Raw genomic sequence first — 14,669 nt, 5'->3', positions numbered from 1 at the left:
CTGGGCGACAGAGTGAGACTCAGTTTCAAAAAAAAAAAAAAAAAAAGTGTGCCAATCTTTGTTCTAAATTGAGCTTTTGGCCAGGTGTGGTGGCTCATGCCTGTAATCCCAATACTTTGGGAGGTTGAGGCAGGAGGACTGTTTGAACCCAGGAGTTCGAGACCAGCCTGGGCAACACAGTGAGACCTCATCCCTAAAATGAAAACTTTTTAAAAAGGAGGGATGTGTGAAGGTGCCCTAAGCCCACCTCCTCCTCCTCCCTCAGACAGGTGATGGCGTCAATGACGCCCCTGCCCTGAAGAAGGCCGAGATTGGCATTGCCATGGGATCTGGCACTGCTGTGGCCAAGACTGCCTCTGAGATGGTGCTGGCCGACGACAACTTCTCCACCATCGTAGCTGCTGTGGAGGAGGGCCGCGCCATCTATAACAACATGAAGCAGTTCATCCGCTACCTCATTTCCTCCAACGTGGGCGAGGTGGTCTGGTGAGCAGCTGGGTGGGCGTCCAGGAGGAGGCCGGGGTCAGGGTGGGGTGGCTGCAGGTCTGGGAGGCAGGACAGAGATGTGACCACCTCCTTCCTGCAGCATCTTCCTGACTGCTGCCCTGGGGCTGCCCGAGGCCCTGATCCCGGTGCAGCTGCTGTGGGTGAACTTGGTGACTGACGGGCTCCCAGCCACAGCCCTGGGCTTCAACCCACCAGACCTGGACATCATGGACCGCCCCCCCCGGAGCCCCAAGGAGCCTCTCATCAGTGGCTGGCTCTTCTTCCGCTACATGGCAATCGGGGGTGAGCTGGAGGGGTTCCTTGATCCTCCCCACCCCTTGGGACTAACCCCCTGTCTGGGATACCAGCTTCCCCACGCAGGTGCTGAGAGGGTCTTCTTCCTTGGCCAGCCTGTCCATGGCCACTTGAGGCCCTCAACCCTCGATGCCCCCCATCTCCCCAGCCCTAACCCCCAACTCCCCTCTCGCCACCACAGGCTATGTGGGTGCAGCCACCGTGGGAGCGGCTGCCTGGTGGTTCATGTACGCTGAGGACGGGCCTCATGTCAACTACAGCCAGCTGGTAGGGGGAGGCCACAGAGGAGGGGACCAGGAGGGTGCGGGGATGCAGGAGGGGACCAGGAGGGTGGCATGGAGGTGGCCCTGGACCTCAGTCTCCCATACCTTCCTTGCAGACTCACTTCATGCAGTGCACCGAGGACAACGCCCACTTCGAGGGCATAGACTGTGAGATCTTCGAGGCCTCTGAGCCCATGACCATGGCCCTGTCCGTGCTGGTGACCATCGAGATGTGCAACGCACTCAACAGGTGGGCCCTCCCCGGCTATGCCTGCCACCCTCCCCTGAGGCCACTGCCCCTATCCTCCACTGTGCCACCTGCCTCCTCCCTCCTCACTGCGCCTTGTCCCTCCCCTTTCTCTCTGCAGCCTGTCCGAGAACCAGTCCCTGCTGCGGATGCCACCCTGGGTGAACATCTGGCTGGTGGGCTCCATCTGCCTCTCCATGTCCCTGCACTTCCTCATCCTCTACGTTGACCCCCTGCCGGTGAGGTTTCTTCCGCCCAGGGCCACCCACCCCAGCCCTGGGGAGCCCACGGGATGACCACTCCCACCAGGGGTGCCGATGTGGGAGGCTGGTAGGAGTGGGCTGGGCAGTGCGAGTCTCTGGCTCCCTGCCCACCCGCTCCTGAGAGGGCGCTTGTCCCCTGCCCCAGATGATCTTCAAGCTCCAGGCCCTGGACCTCGCCCACTGGCTCATGGTCCTCAAGATCTCACTGCCGGTCATTGGGCTCGACGAAATCCTCAAGTTCATTGCTCGGAACTACCTAGAGGGTAAGGAGTGCCCTCTCTGTCCCCAAGCCCTGGTTCCACCACAGCCCCTTCCCTCCGATGCTGCCCCTGCCCCGCCCCACCCCCTACTTTGCAGGTGGTAAGTTCCTCAGCCCTGGCAGGACCCGTGTCCACCTGTTCCCCCTGCACCTGCAGGGGCTACGTCTCCAGGGCAGCCCCACTGCCTCCTCAGCCCCCACAGCCCCCACACTGCCTCCCCACCTTGATAACAGTGCCTCTTGTCCTCTCTGGCCATAGGATAACTGTTCCCCCTCCTCCATCTCTTTGAGCCCGTGTCACAGGTATCACCCCCTTCTTGCCCTCACCCCAGCTGCTGTGCCCCTGCCATCCGCGCCCCTCAGCCCCTTGCGCATCGCATCCAAGGTCACTTGCGCTCGCAGCTCCACCTGGAGCCATTGCCGCTGCTGCTGCTGCGCTTCCAGTCGGGGTGGGCCGCTGGCCTCCCACTGGGCGTCAGTTCGGCTCCCAGGCCCCCTGGGTAGTACCAGCCTCTGGGCCTGTCTGCTGCGCTGCGTTGCGCTGGCTGTGTGCTGGGCTGTCTCTGCTGTGGGGCTGCAGTGGGGGGGCGGGGTGTCTGGGGACACAGGTGAGTAAGGGAGGAACTGGCGGGGTGGTAAGCTTCTAAGCCTCCAGGTAAGTATGTGCCTGGGAGATGCACCTGGGAGGGACCTCGCTGTCTTCCCGCTGCCTGCCTCATCCCTTCTCTTTCCCCTTCCAGATCCAGAAGATGAAAGAAGGAAGTGAACGTCCTTTTGCCCTGTCCTCCCCACCCTGATAGTGACGCATCTTCAGGCAGAGCTGTGGCACAGACCCCTGTCCTGTCCCCCACACCCCCGTCATGTGTCTGTTTATAAACACGACCCCTTCCCTTTCCTTCCCCCTCGGCCACCCACCTCCCTCTCAACCTTGTAAATCCCCTTTCCCAACCCCGAGGGGCTTGCAGGGACAAGGCGACCGACTGCGCTGAGCTGCTTATTTATTGAAAATAAATGACAGAAAAGTCTGGCCTTGCTTCTGTGCGCGCTTGGAGGCGTGGGTCGCCGCTGTGGACAAGCGTCTTAGTGTCATGCAGACCAGAAGGCAGCTCTGCCTATCCCAGGGCCAGGGCCCACCTCACTGCCTCTGATGGGGACTCCCAGCCCCCATGGGGCTCGGCTGTGCCCTGGGCAGGGGATGGGCTAGGGGCAGGGGAGGGCTGGAGCCCAGGAGGCAGCACAGCAGCCAGAAAGTCGCAGGCCTGAGCCTGCACCTTTGGTTCCAGGAGGGGCTTGGGCCCCTCACCCAGGTGTAATCCCTGAGAGCAGGAGGCCCAGCCACCCTGGGAGGAGGCGCTGGCGGGTAGGGCAGTGGTGGCCCCATCAGTCCCCTCGACCCCAGGCTCAGGGACGGTGGAGAAGCCACCCAAGACCCCAGAACCAGGCCTCACGGTTCTGGAGTGGGGAAAGGCGTCTTTCCCAGGGCAGGGGTGGGGACACCCTGACCCCCTCAGGTGTCCTTGATGTCCCTGATGTCCGTGAGTGGCGCCTCATCCATGATGCTGCGCACCTGCTCCAGGGTCTCTGCCTGGCGGATCTGCTCCAGGCGCACCTGCGCGGTCAGACGAGGGGAGCAGGCGGCATTGGTGGGGAAATGCAGCCTCTACCCCACCTGCTAGCCCCCAAGGGCAGGGCCTGGGACCAGTGGACCCAGGGGCCACCTCTGTGGGGCTGAGGCCACAAATGCCCTGAGCGTCCACCATGCCCTGTACTGAGGGCTTCAGGTGACCAACGTGCACATGAGAGTTTCAGAGTTTTTTGGCAATAGCTCAGGATAGGACCATGCCAGCCCCAGGAGGAAGAAAGGACTCCCCTAACCAGGGGACTGTCCTTGCAAGACCCAGGAGAGGTCACCCAGAGTGGAGCCAGCCAGTCCGGCAGGGCTGGGACAGGCCGTACCTGGAGGGCCTGGGACAGTCGCACGAAATCCCTCTGCACCTGCTCACTGGTTTCCAGCTCTGCCTGCAGCCGCAGCACCTTGGCCCTCTGTTCTGAGAGGTCTGGGAGCTGGGCCTGCGGGGACAGACACCACACTGAGCTGGGCCTGGCTCAGCCTGGGCCAGATGGGAGGGTGTGTGGCCCCAGCACGGGAGTTCCCAACACAGTAGCCCCTTCTACACCAATCCTGACTCCAACCTCCTCTGTCTGGCTCGGCCAAGCCCAGCCGTTGCCCCAGGGCTTCCTCCCACCTGGCCTGAGGGAGACACAGAGGGCGGGAGGGGTGGGGGAGGGTCCCTCTCCTCCCAGTCCCCCTGCCCTTCCCCTCACCTTGCTCTCTTCTTGCTGCACCCGCTCCATCTCCGTCCTCAGGCTGCACAGGGAGGCTGGGAAGTCAGGGCAGGGCGAGACGTCAGGGCCACGCCTTCTCCCTTTCCCCACCTAGCCCAGCCAGGGTGGGCAATCCCCAAGATCGCCACCAGCACACACTCACCCTCCAGCACCTCTGTGGGAAGGAAAGAGAGAGAGGTCAAGGCCAGCGGTGCACCACCGCCTGTCTCCCCTCCCCACTGCTGCCAAGGAGCCCCGGTGGCTCCTTGCAGGCCCGACAGGGGCCCTGGGCCCGGGGATGGGGGCTCGTGCCCCTCCCCTCACCTGTGTCCTCCCGCTGCACCCTCAGCTGCCCCTCCAGGCTGGCCCTGGCCGCTGTCTCCTCCTCCAGAGCCTCCCGCAGCGTCACAATCTCGATCCGCAGGCGCTCTGCCCCGTGTTCCTGGGCCTGCAGCCGGGCCCTCGCCTCCTGCCGCGTGCGGCGCAGCAGCTGCTGCAGCTCCTGGAAGGGACGCGAGGAGTCACCTGCTGGGCCGGGGTAGGAGGGCAGCAGGGCAGGGGCCATCAGCCAGACGGGGATTGTGGGGAGGAACGGGGAAGGAAGGAAGGATGGAAGCAAATGGCTAAAGCAGGGAAGACCCCAAAATGCCCATCGTCTGGGAGGCGGATAGGCGCGCTCCGGCCCAGCGGAGGAAGCTCAGGACACACGGCCATGCCCCACACCGTGGAGGGCGCTCAGGAAGAGTCCCAACCAGAAAGTTCAGCAGATTACCTACAGCAAGAGCCCCTTGCCCAGTGCGAGGACTCACACCTGTAATCTCACTACTTTGAGAGACCAAGGTGGGCGGATCATGTGAGGTCAGGAGTTTGAGACCAGCCTAACCAATAAGATGAAATCCCGTCTCTACTAAAAATACAAAAATTAGGCCGGGCACGGTGGCTCACGCCTGTAATCCCAGCACTTTGGGAAGCCGAGGCCGGCAGATCACGAGGTCAGGAGTTCGAGACCAGCCTGGCCAATATGGTGAAACTCTGTTTCTACTAAAAATACAGAAAATAGCCGGGCGTGGTGGTGTGCGCCTGTAGTCCCAGCTACTCGGGAGGCTGAGGTAGAAGAATCACTTGAACCCAGGAGGCGGAGGTTGCAGGGAGTTGAGATCGTGCCACTGCACTCCAGCCTGGGCGACAGAACAAGACTCCGTCTCAAACAGAAACAAAAACAAACAACAACAACAACAACAACAACAACAAAGCCAGCTGGTGGCCCGTGCCTGTAATCCCAGCTACTCAGGGGGCTGAGGCAGGAGAATCACTTGAACCAAGGAGGTGGAGGTTACAGTGAGTCGAGCTGGCGCCACTAGACTCCAGCCTGGGCGACAGAGCGAGACTCTGTCTCTAAAAATAAAATAAAATAAACCCTTTCGTAAAACTCAAGAACAATGAAAGTTAAGCACCACACTGTACATGTAATGAAAACACCAGCAAAGAAGACCGCGAGGGCAAAGCAGAGTCAAGGAATGGGGAGGAGGTGCCTGGAAGCGGACGGATCTCAGGGTGGGGAGGGCGCCTCAGGGATCTTTTTTATTGTTTTTTGTCTTTTGCTTTTTTTTTTTTTTTTTTTGAGACAGGCTCTCACTCTGTGGCCCAGGCTGGAGTGTAGTGACACGATCACAGCTCACTGTAGCCTCAACCTCCTAGGATCAAGCGTCCCGCCTCAGACACTTGAGTTGCTGGGGACTACAGGTGGAGGCCACCACACCCGGCTAATTTTTGTATTTTTTGTAGAGACGGGGTCTCAACTATGTTGCCCAGGCTGATCTTGAACTCCTGGGCTCGAGTGATCCTCCTGTCTCAGGCTCCTAAGTAGCTGAGACTATGGGCACAAGCCACCAAGCCCAGCTAATACTTTTATTTTAGTTTTTTGTAGAGACAGGATCTTGCTTTGTTGCCCAGGTTGGTCTTGAACTCTTGGGCTCAAATGATCCTCCTGCCTCAGCCTCCCAAACTGCTGTGATTATAGGCGTGAGCCACTGTACCCAGCCACCAGGTGATCTATTTCTAATCAATTTATTAATAAGCCATATTATTATTTTGAGATGGAACCTTGCTCTGTCGCCCAGGCTGGAGTGCAGTGGTGCCATCTTGGCTCACTGCAACTTCCACCTCCCAGGTTCAAGTGATTCTTCTGCCTTAGCCTCCCGAGTAGCTGGGATTATGGGCATGAACCACCACACCCAACTAATTTTTTTTTTTTTTTTTAAGACAGAGTTTCGCTCTTGTTGCCCAGGCTGGAGTGCAATGGCGCAATCTCAGCTCACCGCAACTTCTGCCTCCTGGGTTCAATCGATTCCCTAGCCCCAGCCTCCCAGGTAGCTGGGATTACAGGTGCCCCCCACCACACCAGGCTAATTTTTGTATTTTTAGTAGAGATGGGGTTTCACCACGTTGGGCAGACTGGTCTCGAACTCCTGACCTCTGGTGATCCACCCACCTTGGCCTCCCAAATGCTGGGATTACAGGCGTGAGCCACCGCACCCGGCTCCGACTAATTTTTTTGTATTTTTAGTAGAGATGGGGTTTCACCATGTTGGCCAGGCTGGTCTCAAATTCCTGACCTCAAGTGATTTGCCCACCTCAGCCTCCCAAAGTGCTAGGATTCCAGGTGTAAGCCATCATGCCTGGCTAATAAGCCATATTATAAAGAAATTAAGTTGACAAAGGCCAGGCATAGATCCACGATGGCAGCTTGCTATGAACCAAAGATTATGATGAATTCAATCTTGTGGCTCACGTGTCACTTAAAAATAGCAAACCAACCAAATGACTGCTTCCTTCCTGCCAAGCATTCTGTTAACTCATTTTCTTTTGATGCCAATGCTGGAAAGGGTGTATGGTTCCATCTCTCAGATGAGGAAACTGAGCCTTAGAGAAGGCAAATGAGTTGGCCAAGCAAATATACAGCACCCTGGCTGGTCCCAACCAATGCTCTGCTCTGCCTGGGGAGGAGGGGCCCTCACGGTGGCTCCAGGCCCTCAGTGCCCACACTTGGCTTACTGGCACAGAGCTGGGCAGTGATTCCTCCTCGCCCTGCTCCTGCTGCAGGCCCTGGGGGGCTGAGGATGGCAGCTGCTCGGCCCGGAGCCCTTGGTTTTCCTCATTCAACCGCTTTACCTCGTGGTGCAGGCACTTGTGGGTGGTGACCAGCTCCGCCTGTGGATGGACAGTTAGTACAAGGTAATGAAGAGGACAGGCGTCTCCAGTCCGTAGGAGGCCAAACCTCCTTGAACCCTCCTCCCAGACTGACAGCAAGAGAGCCCATGCCCCCTCTGCTCCTGAGCAAGGAAGGATCACTTTTTGCTACCAAGCTCTTCAGACACCCCGTCCCTGCTAACACGCAGGTTACAGGCTGCTGCCAGGGCCCAAGCTGGGTATTTTATTTGGTCCATACACACACACACACACACACACACACATAAACATTTATTTAAATATATATACATTTAAATTTTAAAAAAATATGTTTTTCTGAGACAGAGTCTCCCTCTGTCACCCAGGCTGAAGTGCAACGGCATGATCTCAGCTCACTGCAACCTCCACCTCCCAAGTTCAAGCGATTCTCCTGCCTCAGCCTCCCAAATAGCTGGAATTACAGGTGCCCACCATCATGCCTTGCTAATATTTGTACTTTTAGTAGAGAAGGGGTTTCACCATGTTGGTCAGGCTGGTCTCAAACTCTTGACCTCAGATGATCCACCTGCCTCGGCCTCCCAAAGTGCTGGGGTTACAGGTGTGAGCCACTGTGCCCAGCCCATATATATTTCTTAAACCCTAAAGTAGTTGCCGACTCTAAAAATTGAGAGACAAGCCAGGTGTGGTGCTACACACCTATAATCCTGGCTACGGGGGCGGTCAAGGTGGGAGGGTCACTTGAGGCCAGGAGTTTGAGACCAGCCTGGGCAACATAGTGAGACCCCAACTCTACAAGAAAAAATTATAAATTAGCTGGGCATGGTGGTGTAAGCCTGTAGTCCCAGCTGTTCAGGAGGCTGAGGCTGCAGGATTGCTTGAGCCCAGCAAGTTGAGGCTTCCGTGAGCTATGATTGTACCACTGCACTCAAGCCTGGGTGCTGAGCAACACACCAACTCTTAAAAAAAAATAGGAGACAATACACAAATATTCATATTTTTGGTTTCTCTTGAAAAATCAGAAAATCTGGCAGCAGTGAACCTGTGTTCTTAGGTGGCCATAGTCAGCAGAGCTCAGAGGCAGGAGCACCTTGCAGGAACCTCTGGTTCCAGTCTGCCCACTGCCCTCCTGCCCTACACCTGGCCCTGTTCAATCACGTATGTCTCCTCCCCAGTCTAGGTGAGCATCTGATTTGCTTTTTTTTTTTCCTTTGAGACAGAGTTTTGCTCTTTCACCCAGGCTGAAGTGCAATGGCACGATCTTGGCTCACTACAACCTCTGTCCCCGGGTTCAAGCGATTCTCCTGCCTCAGCCTCCTGAGTAGCTGGGATTACAGGTGCCCGCCACGATGCCTGGCTAATTTTTGTATTCTAAGTAGAGATGGGGTTTTGCTGTGTTGGTGAGGCTCGAACTCCTGACCTCAGGTGATCCAACTGCCTAGGCCTCCCAAAGTGCTAGGATTACAGGTATGAGTCACCTTGCCCAGCCAGATTTGCTTTTAATCCTCATGACTCTGCAAACTAGGCCCCACTATGTCAGTTTTATAGATGGTGAGACAGAGGCTGGGAGTCTGGGATTAGCTCAAGATCAAACAGCTCTGTGTGGCTGCAAAGGCCCTGCTCTGGCCACGGCACCAGCTGCCCCAAAACCCTCTTACCTACCCGGCACCAGTTCCAGGGTATGGTCTGAGCAGCTGGAGACAGGACAGGTGCCTTGACTTCCCACGTGCCCCCTTCCACCACACGCAACTGATTCCCGTTGGACTCCTCACCCTCCTTCCCCGGGGCTCCCAGGTACTCACCATCTGCAGCTGTACCCGCTCCTGGGCCTGGCTCACAGTCCCCTGCAGGGTCTGCAGCAGCTGCTCTGAGTTCTGGACCTGGGCCAGGAGCACCTGCATCTGGGTTGGAGGGAGGGTGAAAGTGAGGGCAGGGGGATGTCAGGGGGCGGAAGGCAACCAGAGGCCTGGCTGGGGCTGCAGTGGCGGCAGGGACCCACCTGCTTGGCACAGTCCTCGTTGCTCCGTCTCAGGCCCTCTTGGAGCTCGTCCCGCTCGCGGCTGACGCTCTCCAGGTCCTTCTGCAGCTGTCGGCCCTGCCACAGACCCTGCCTTCAGCCTGCATCTCCTGGGAACTTAGGACCCCCTCACCACACTTCTCGTGGCCCACCTCTGCAGGGAGGTGCCCTCATCCACACAGTCCATCGAGTTACAGGCCCAGACATCCTTTCTCTTCCCTTCACTCCCCACCCATCAGCAGGCCCTGCCGGGTCCATCTCCAAAGTGGATTCCACAGTGCCAGGTGCAGTGGCTCATGCCCGTAATCCCAGCACTTTGGGAGGCTGAGACGGGCGGATCATTTGAGGTAAGGGGTTCAAAACCAGCCAGGCCAACATGGTGAAACTCCATCTCTACTAAAAATACAAAAAGTTAGCTGGGTGTGGTGGTGGGACACCTATAATCTCAGCTACTTGGGAAGCTGAGGTAAGAGAATCACTTAAACCCAGAAGCAGAAGTTACAGGGAGCCGAGGTCGTGCCACTGCATTCCAGCGTGGGTGACAGAGTGAAACTCCGTCTCAAAAAAAAAAAAAAAAAAAAACAGGGCCGGGCACGGCGGCTCATATCTATAATACCACCACTTTGGGAGGCTGAGGTGGGCGGATCACGAGGTCGGGAGTTCAAGACCAGCCTGACCAATATGGTGAAACCTAGTCTCTACTAAAAATACAAAAAAAATTAGCTGGACGTGGTGGCAGGCCCCTGTAATCCCAGCTACTGGGGAGGCTGAGGCAGGAGAATCACTTGAATCTGAAAGATAGAGGTTGCAGTGAGCCAAGATCGGGCCACTGCACTCCAGCCTGGGTGACAGGATGGGGCTCCATCTTAAAAAAAGTGGATTCTGGCCGGGAGCGGTAGCTCACACCTGTAATCCCAGCACTTTGGGAGGCCAAGGCGAGCGGATCACGAGGTCAGGAGATCAAGACCATCCTGGCTAACACGGTGAAACCCTGTCTCTACTAAAAATACAAAAAAATTAGCCAGGCATGGTGGCGGGCACCTGTAGTCCCAGCTACTCGGGAGGCTGAGGCAGGAGAATGGCGTGAACCCGGGAGGCAGAGCTTGCAGTGAGCCGAGACTGCGCCACTGCACTCCAGCCTGGGCGACAGAGCGAGACTCCATCTAAAAAAAAATAAAGTGGATTCCACATCCACCCATTTCTTCCTGTCTCTGTGGCCATCCCCTGGTCCAAGGTATCACCTTCCCGTACACCACAGTCCCAGCCTCTCAGCTTCTCCTGTGGCCCCTACCCCAACACACGCCTAAGTAAGCTTTCTTTTTTTTTTTTTTTTTTTTTGAGATGGGGTCTCACTCTGTGACCCAGGCTGGAGTGCAGTGGTGCACGATCTTGGCTCACTGTAGCCTCGACCTCCTGGGCTCAAGCAATCCTCTCACCTCAGCCTCCCAGAGTAGCCTGGATCATAGGCATGCCACCGCACCCAGCTACTTTTTTGTATTATTTTGTAGGACAGGGTTTCGTCATGTTGCCCAGGCTGATCTCAAACTCCTGGGTTCCAGCATTCCGCCCACCTCAGCGTCCCAAAGTGCTGAGATTACACACGTGAGCCACTGCACCTGGCCCCAAGTGAGCTTTTGAAAGCCTGGAGCTGGGAGGCTTCTCCCTTGCTTAAAATTAACCTGCAGGTGCTTCCCACATCTCCTAAGATGCACAATGCACAATCGGCCCCCAAAGCTGGACTCATGTGGTCTTTCTTTCTGGTCTGCCTTTCTTTCTGGTCTCCTCTTCTCTTCTCCCCGGTGGCCTTCCTGTTCCTCAGACACACTGTGGTCTCTCCATCCTCAGGGCCTTTGAACTCACAGGTCCTTGTGCCCTGGTCTTTTTTTTTTTTGCGACAGAGTTTCACTCTTGTTCTCTTGTTGCCCAGGCTGGAGTGCAATGGCGCGATCTTGGCTGACTGCAACTTCCGCCTCCTGGGTTCAAGCGATTCTCCCGCCTCAGCCTCCCAAGTAGCTGGGATTACAGGCATGCACCACCACGCCTGAATCCATGTTGGTCAGGCTGGTCTTGAACTCTCAACCTCAGGTGATCTGCCCACCTCAGCCTCCCAAAGTGCTGGGATTACAGGAGTGAGCCACCATGCCCAGCCTGCCCTTTAAGAGCTCCTCCTCCTACCATCTGGGTCTCAGCTCCAGCCTGAACCCAGGTCAGTCTCCCTCACTGCCAGTCTCTATCCCATAACCCTGTTTAGTTTTTTTTGGGCATCTCCCTGGTGACAATGTCTTCCCCATGCATCCATGTGCATTTTTGTTAAAAGCACCTTTACTGAGTTATAAGTTCTTTACCATATAATTTACCCATGTGAAATGTACAATTCATTTTTTTGCATCATATTACTATTATTATTATTATTATATTTCGAGACAGAGTTTCACTCTTGTTGCCCAGGATGGAGTGCAATGGCAGGATCTCGGCTCACTGCAACCTCCGCCTCCACAGTTCAAGAGATTCTCCTGCCTCAGCCTCACGCGTAGCTGGGATTACGGGCATGCACCACCACACCCAGCTAATTTTTATATTTTTAGTAGAGATGAGATTTCACCATGTTATCTAGGCTGGTCTCGAACTCCTGACCTCAGATGATCCACCCACCTCAGCTTCCCAAAGTGCTGGGATTACAGACACGAGCCACTGCGCCCGGCCTTTTCTTTTTTCTTTTTTTTTTTTTTTGAGACAGGTTCTCACTCTGTGACCCAGGATGGAGTGCGGTGGCACGATCTTGGTTCACTGCAGCCTCAATCTCCTGGGCTCAAGTGATCCTCCTGCCTTAGCCTCCCAAGTAGCTGGGACTACAGGTGCACACTTGGCTTTTTTTTTTTTTTTTTAATTTTTATAAAGAGACAGGGTCTCACTATGTTGCCCAGACTGGCCTTGAACTCCTAGCCACAAACAATCTTCCCGCTCAGCTTCCGAGTGGCTGGGATGGCAGGTGTGAGCCACCGCACCTGGCCCCTGTGCATGTTTACATCTGCCTGCCTTCACTAGGAGAGGGGCCTCTCTTCTGCCTGTGGAAGCTCTGGCTCTAGCTCTGGGTCTGAACACAGGCGGTGCAGGGGAAGCATCCAGCAGAGAGGGGGATGGCGCACCCCGCCACCCTGCCCACAACACTCACCTCCATCTGCAGCTGCTCCCACTGGGTGTCTGGGACAAGCTGGTAGCCAGGAGGGGGCAGGTAGATGCCTTCGGGAACCAGGGTGCCCGTAGACACCAGCGAGGCCGTCTCTTCCTGTTCAGGGCTCAGGCCCTGGCGGCTGCGGGGCAGGGAGGAGCTGCTGCCGGCCCCACCACCAAGGGAGAAGGAGGAGATGGAGGCGCTGTCATCGCAGTTGTGAGCGAAGGCCTCAGCTGCTGGACCCCCATCTCCGCTCAGCTCCTCCAGAGGCTCCAGCGGGGGCGATGGGTCCCGGGACAGGGGCAGCAACTCCGTAGAGTCGTGCAGGGAAGGGGCATGCCGGGGACGTCTCTAGGGAAGGGGGCAGGGAAGAGGCTGGAGGGCCAGGGTCCTCTGGCACCCCTCCTTCCCCAGCGCCCCCTGGCCGCGCCCTCACCTGGATCTCCTGTATCAGCTCCTCGGCCCTCAGCAGCTTCGCCTTCAGCTCCTCGATCTCCTTCTCCATGGGCAGAACGATCTCCCGCAGCTTCTCCGAGTCCTCGTGGGCCTGGAGGGAGTGGCGTTTGGCAGCAGTAGTTCCCCCTCCCGAGTGCTGAAGCCCCAGGTCTGTTCAGAGCTTCCTCTCCAAGCACATCAGCTCTCCTAATCCTCCCTAGAAGGTGCTGTCTACCCTCATTCCAGAGATAAGCACACAGAGGCTCTAGAAGCTTCCACGACTTGCCCCAGGGCATAAGGGCAAGGATGAAGGTCACGACTTCTTCCTATGGCCCTGTCACTCAACATATCTTCCTTCCCCAATATCCATTTTTTCCTTTTGTCATAGAACTTTACCTTTTTTTTTTTTTTTGAGATGGAGTCTTGCTCTGTCACCCAGGCTGGACTGCAGTGGCACGATCTCGGCTCACTGCTACCTCCACCTCCTGGGTTCAAGCCATTCTCCTGCCTCAGCCTCCCCAGTAGCTGGGATTACAGGCACGCATCACCATGCCCAGCAAATTTTTGTATTTTTAGTAGAGACGTGGTTTTACCATGTTGGCCAGGCTGGTGTCGAACTCCTGACCTCGTGATCCGCCAGCCTCGGCCTCCCAAAGTACTGGGATTACAGGCTTGAGCCACCGCACCCGGCTTTTTTAAAAATTTTTTTTAAAGAGATGAGCTCTCTTTCCGTTCCCCAGGCTGGAGTGCAGGGGTGCAATCGCGTCCCACTGTAGCCTCCCTCTCCAGGACTCAAGCCATCCTCCTGCCTCAGCCTCCTGAGTAGCTGGGACTACAGGCATGTGCACCAACGGGCTAATTTTTGTATTTTTTGTGGGACAGGATATTGCTATGTTGTCCAGACTGGTTTTGAATTCCTGGACTCAAGTGATCCTCCCACCTCAGCCTCCCAAGGTGCTGGCATTACAAGTGTAATTCCCAGCATCTGGGTTGGGATTACACCAATGCCCAGTGCACCTCACACTGTTGGTTGGGCATGTGGCCTAAATCCTAGAATACCATCCACATTTATCCGCTTCCTTGCAACTAAACAGATCATCTGGCTAAGTTCCAGCTACTGAGATAGAAACAGATGAGCCAAGGGGACCTTCCAGGACAACTCTTTATTTTATTTGCATTATTATTATTCTCACATTTTTTTTAGATGGAATCTCACTCTGTTGCCCAGGCTAAAGAGGACTGGCAAAATCTCGGCTCACTGCAACCTCCGCCTTCTAGGTTCAGGCAATTCTCTTGCCTCAGCCTCATGAGTAGCTAGGATTACAGGCACCTGCCACCATGTCTGGCTAATTTTTGTATTTTTAGTAGAGATGGGGTTTCACCATTTTGGCCAGGCTGGTCTCGAACTCCTGAGACCACCCACCTCGGCCTCCCAAAGTGCTGGGATTACAGGTGTGAGCCACCGTGCCTGGCCCAGGACAACTTTTATTTATTTTGATAAGAAGTTTCACTCTTAGGCCGAGGCAGGCGGATCACAAGGTCAGGAGATCAAGACCACGGTAAAACCCCATCTCTACTAAAAATACAAAAAATTAGCCAGGTGCTGTGGCGGGCGCCTGTAGTCCCAGCTACTCAAGAGGCTGAGGCAGGAGAATGGCGTGAACCCAGGAGGCAGAGCTTGCAGTGAGCTGAGATCACGCC

At 56.2% G+C, this 14,669-nt stretch overlaps 2 protein-coding genes across 4 annotated transcripts in view; one reads left to right on the top strand and one right to left on the bottom strand.

Annotated features, from left to right (window-relative positions):
* The window catches only part of ATP2A1 (ATPase sarcoplasmic/endoplasmic reticulum Ca2+ transporting 1), a 27,683-nt gene extending 24,778 nt beyond the window's left edge, over positions 1-2,905 (top strand). For 2 of the 3 annotated variants that reach the window (XM_026455392.1, XM_026455393.1), the window contains 8 exons: positions 266-486; positions 587-789; positions 983-1,068; positions 1,181-1,314; positions 1,433-1,550; positions 1,720-1,837; positions 2,093-2,136; positions 2,574-2,903. In XM_026455392.1, the coding sequence (XP_026311177.1) occupies positions 266-486; positions 587-789; positions 983-1,068; positions 1,181-1,314; positions 1,433-1,550; positions 1,720-1,837; positions 2,093-2,097 (885 nt within the window). In that variant the 3' untranslated portion in view covers positions 2,098-2,136; positions 2,574-2,903. Of the gene's footprint in view, positions 1-265; positions 487-586; positions 790-982; positions 1,069-1,180; positions 1,315-1,432; positions 1,551-1,719; positions 1,838-2,092; positions 2,137-2,573 lie in introns of all 3 variants that reach the window. The other variant, XM_026455391.2, reaches the window with a different exon arrangement.
* RABEP2 (rabaptin, RAB GTPase binding effector protein 2) overlaps positions 2,815-14,669 on the bottom strand; it is a 21,995-nt gene continuing 10,140 nt past the window's right edge. Inside the window, exons 4-13 of the mRNA XM_023192941.1 lie at positions 12,970-13,080; positions 12,534-12,884; positions 9,344-9,439; positions 9,147-9,245; positions 7,213-7,368; positions 4,483-4,660; positions 4,322-4,333; positions 4,159-4,214; positions 3,790-3,903; positions 2,815-3,442 (exon numbers count right to left, since the gene is read on the bottom strand). Of these exons, the coding sequence (XP_023048709.1) occupies positions 3,341-3,442; positions 3,790-3,903; positions 4,159-4,214; positions 4,322-4,333; positions 4,483-4,660; positions 7,213-7,368; positions 9,147-9,245; positions 9,344-9,439; positions 12,534-12,884; positions 12,970-13,080 (1,275 nt within the window). The 3' untranslated portion in view covers positions 2,815-3,340. The remainder of the gene's footprint in view (positions 3,443-3,789; positions 3,904-4,158; positions 4,215-4,321; positions 4,334-4,482; positions 4,661-7,212; positions 7,369-9,146; positions 9,246-9,343; positions 9,440-12,533; positions 12,885-12,969; positions 13,081-14,669) is intronic.

Source organism: Piliocolobus tephrosceles, chromosome 17 (genome assembly GCF_002776525.5).
Source record: "Piliocolobus tephrosceles isolate RC106 chromosome 17, ASM277652v3, whole genome shotgun sequence".
NCBI lineage: Eukaryota > Metazoa > Chordata > Mammalia > Primates > Cercopithecidae > Piliocolobus > Piliocolobus tephrosceles.
Note: the sequence above shows the minus strand (reverse complement) of the source record. Positions and strands in the feature narration are given on the sequence as shown.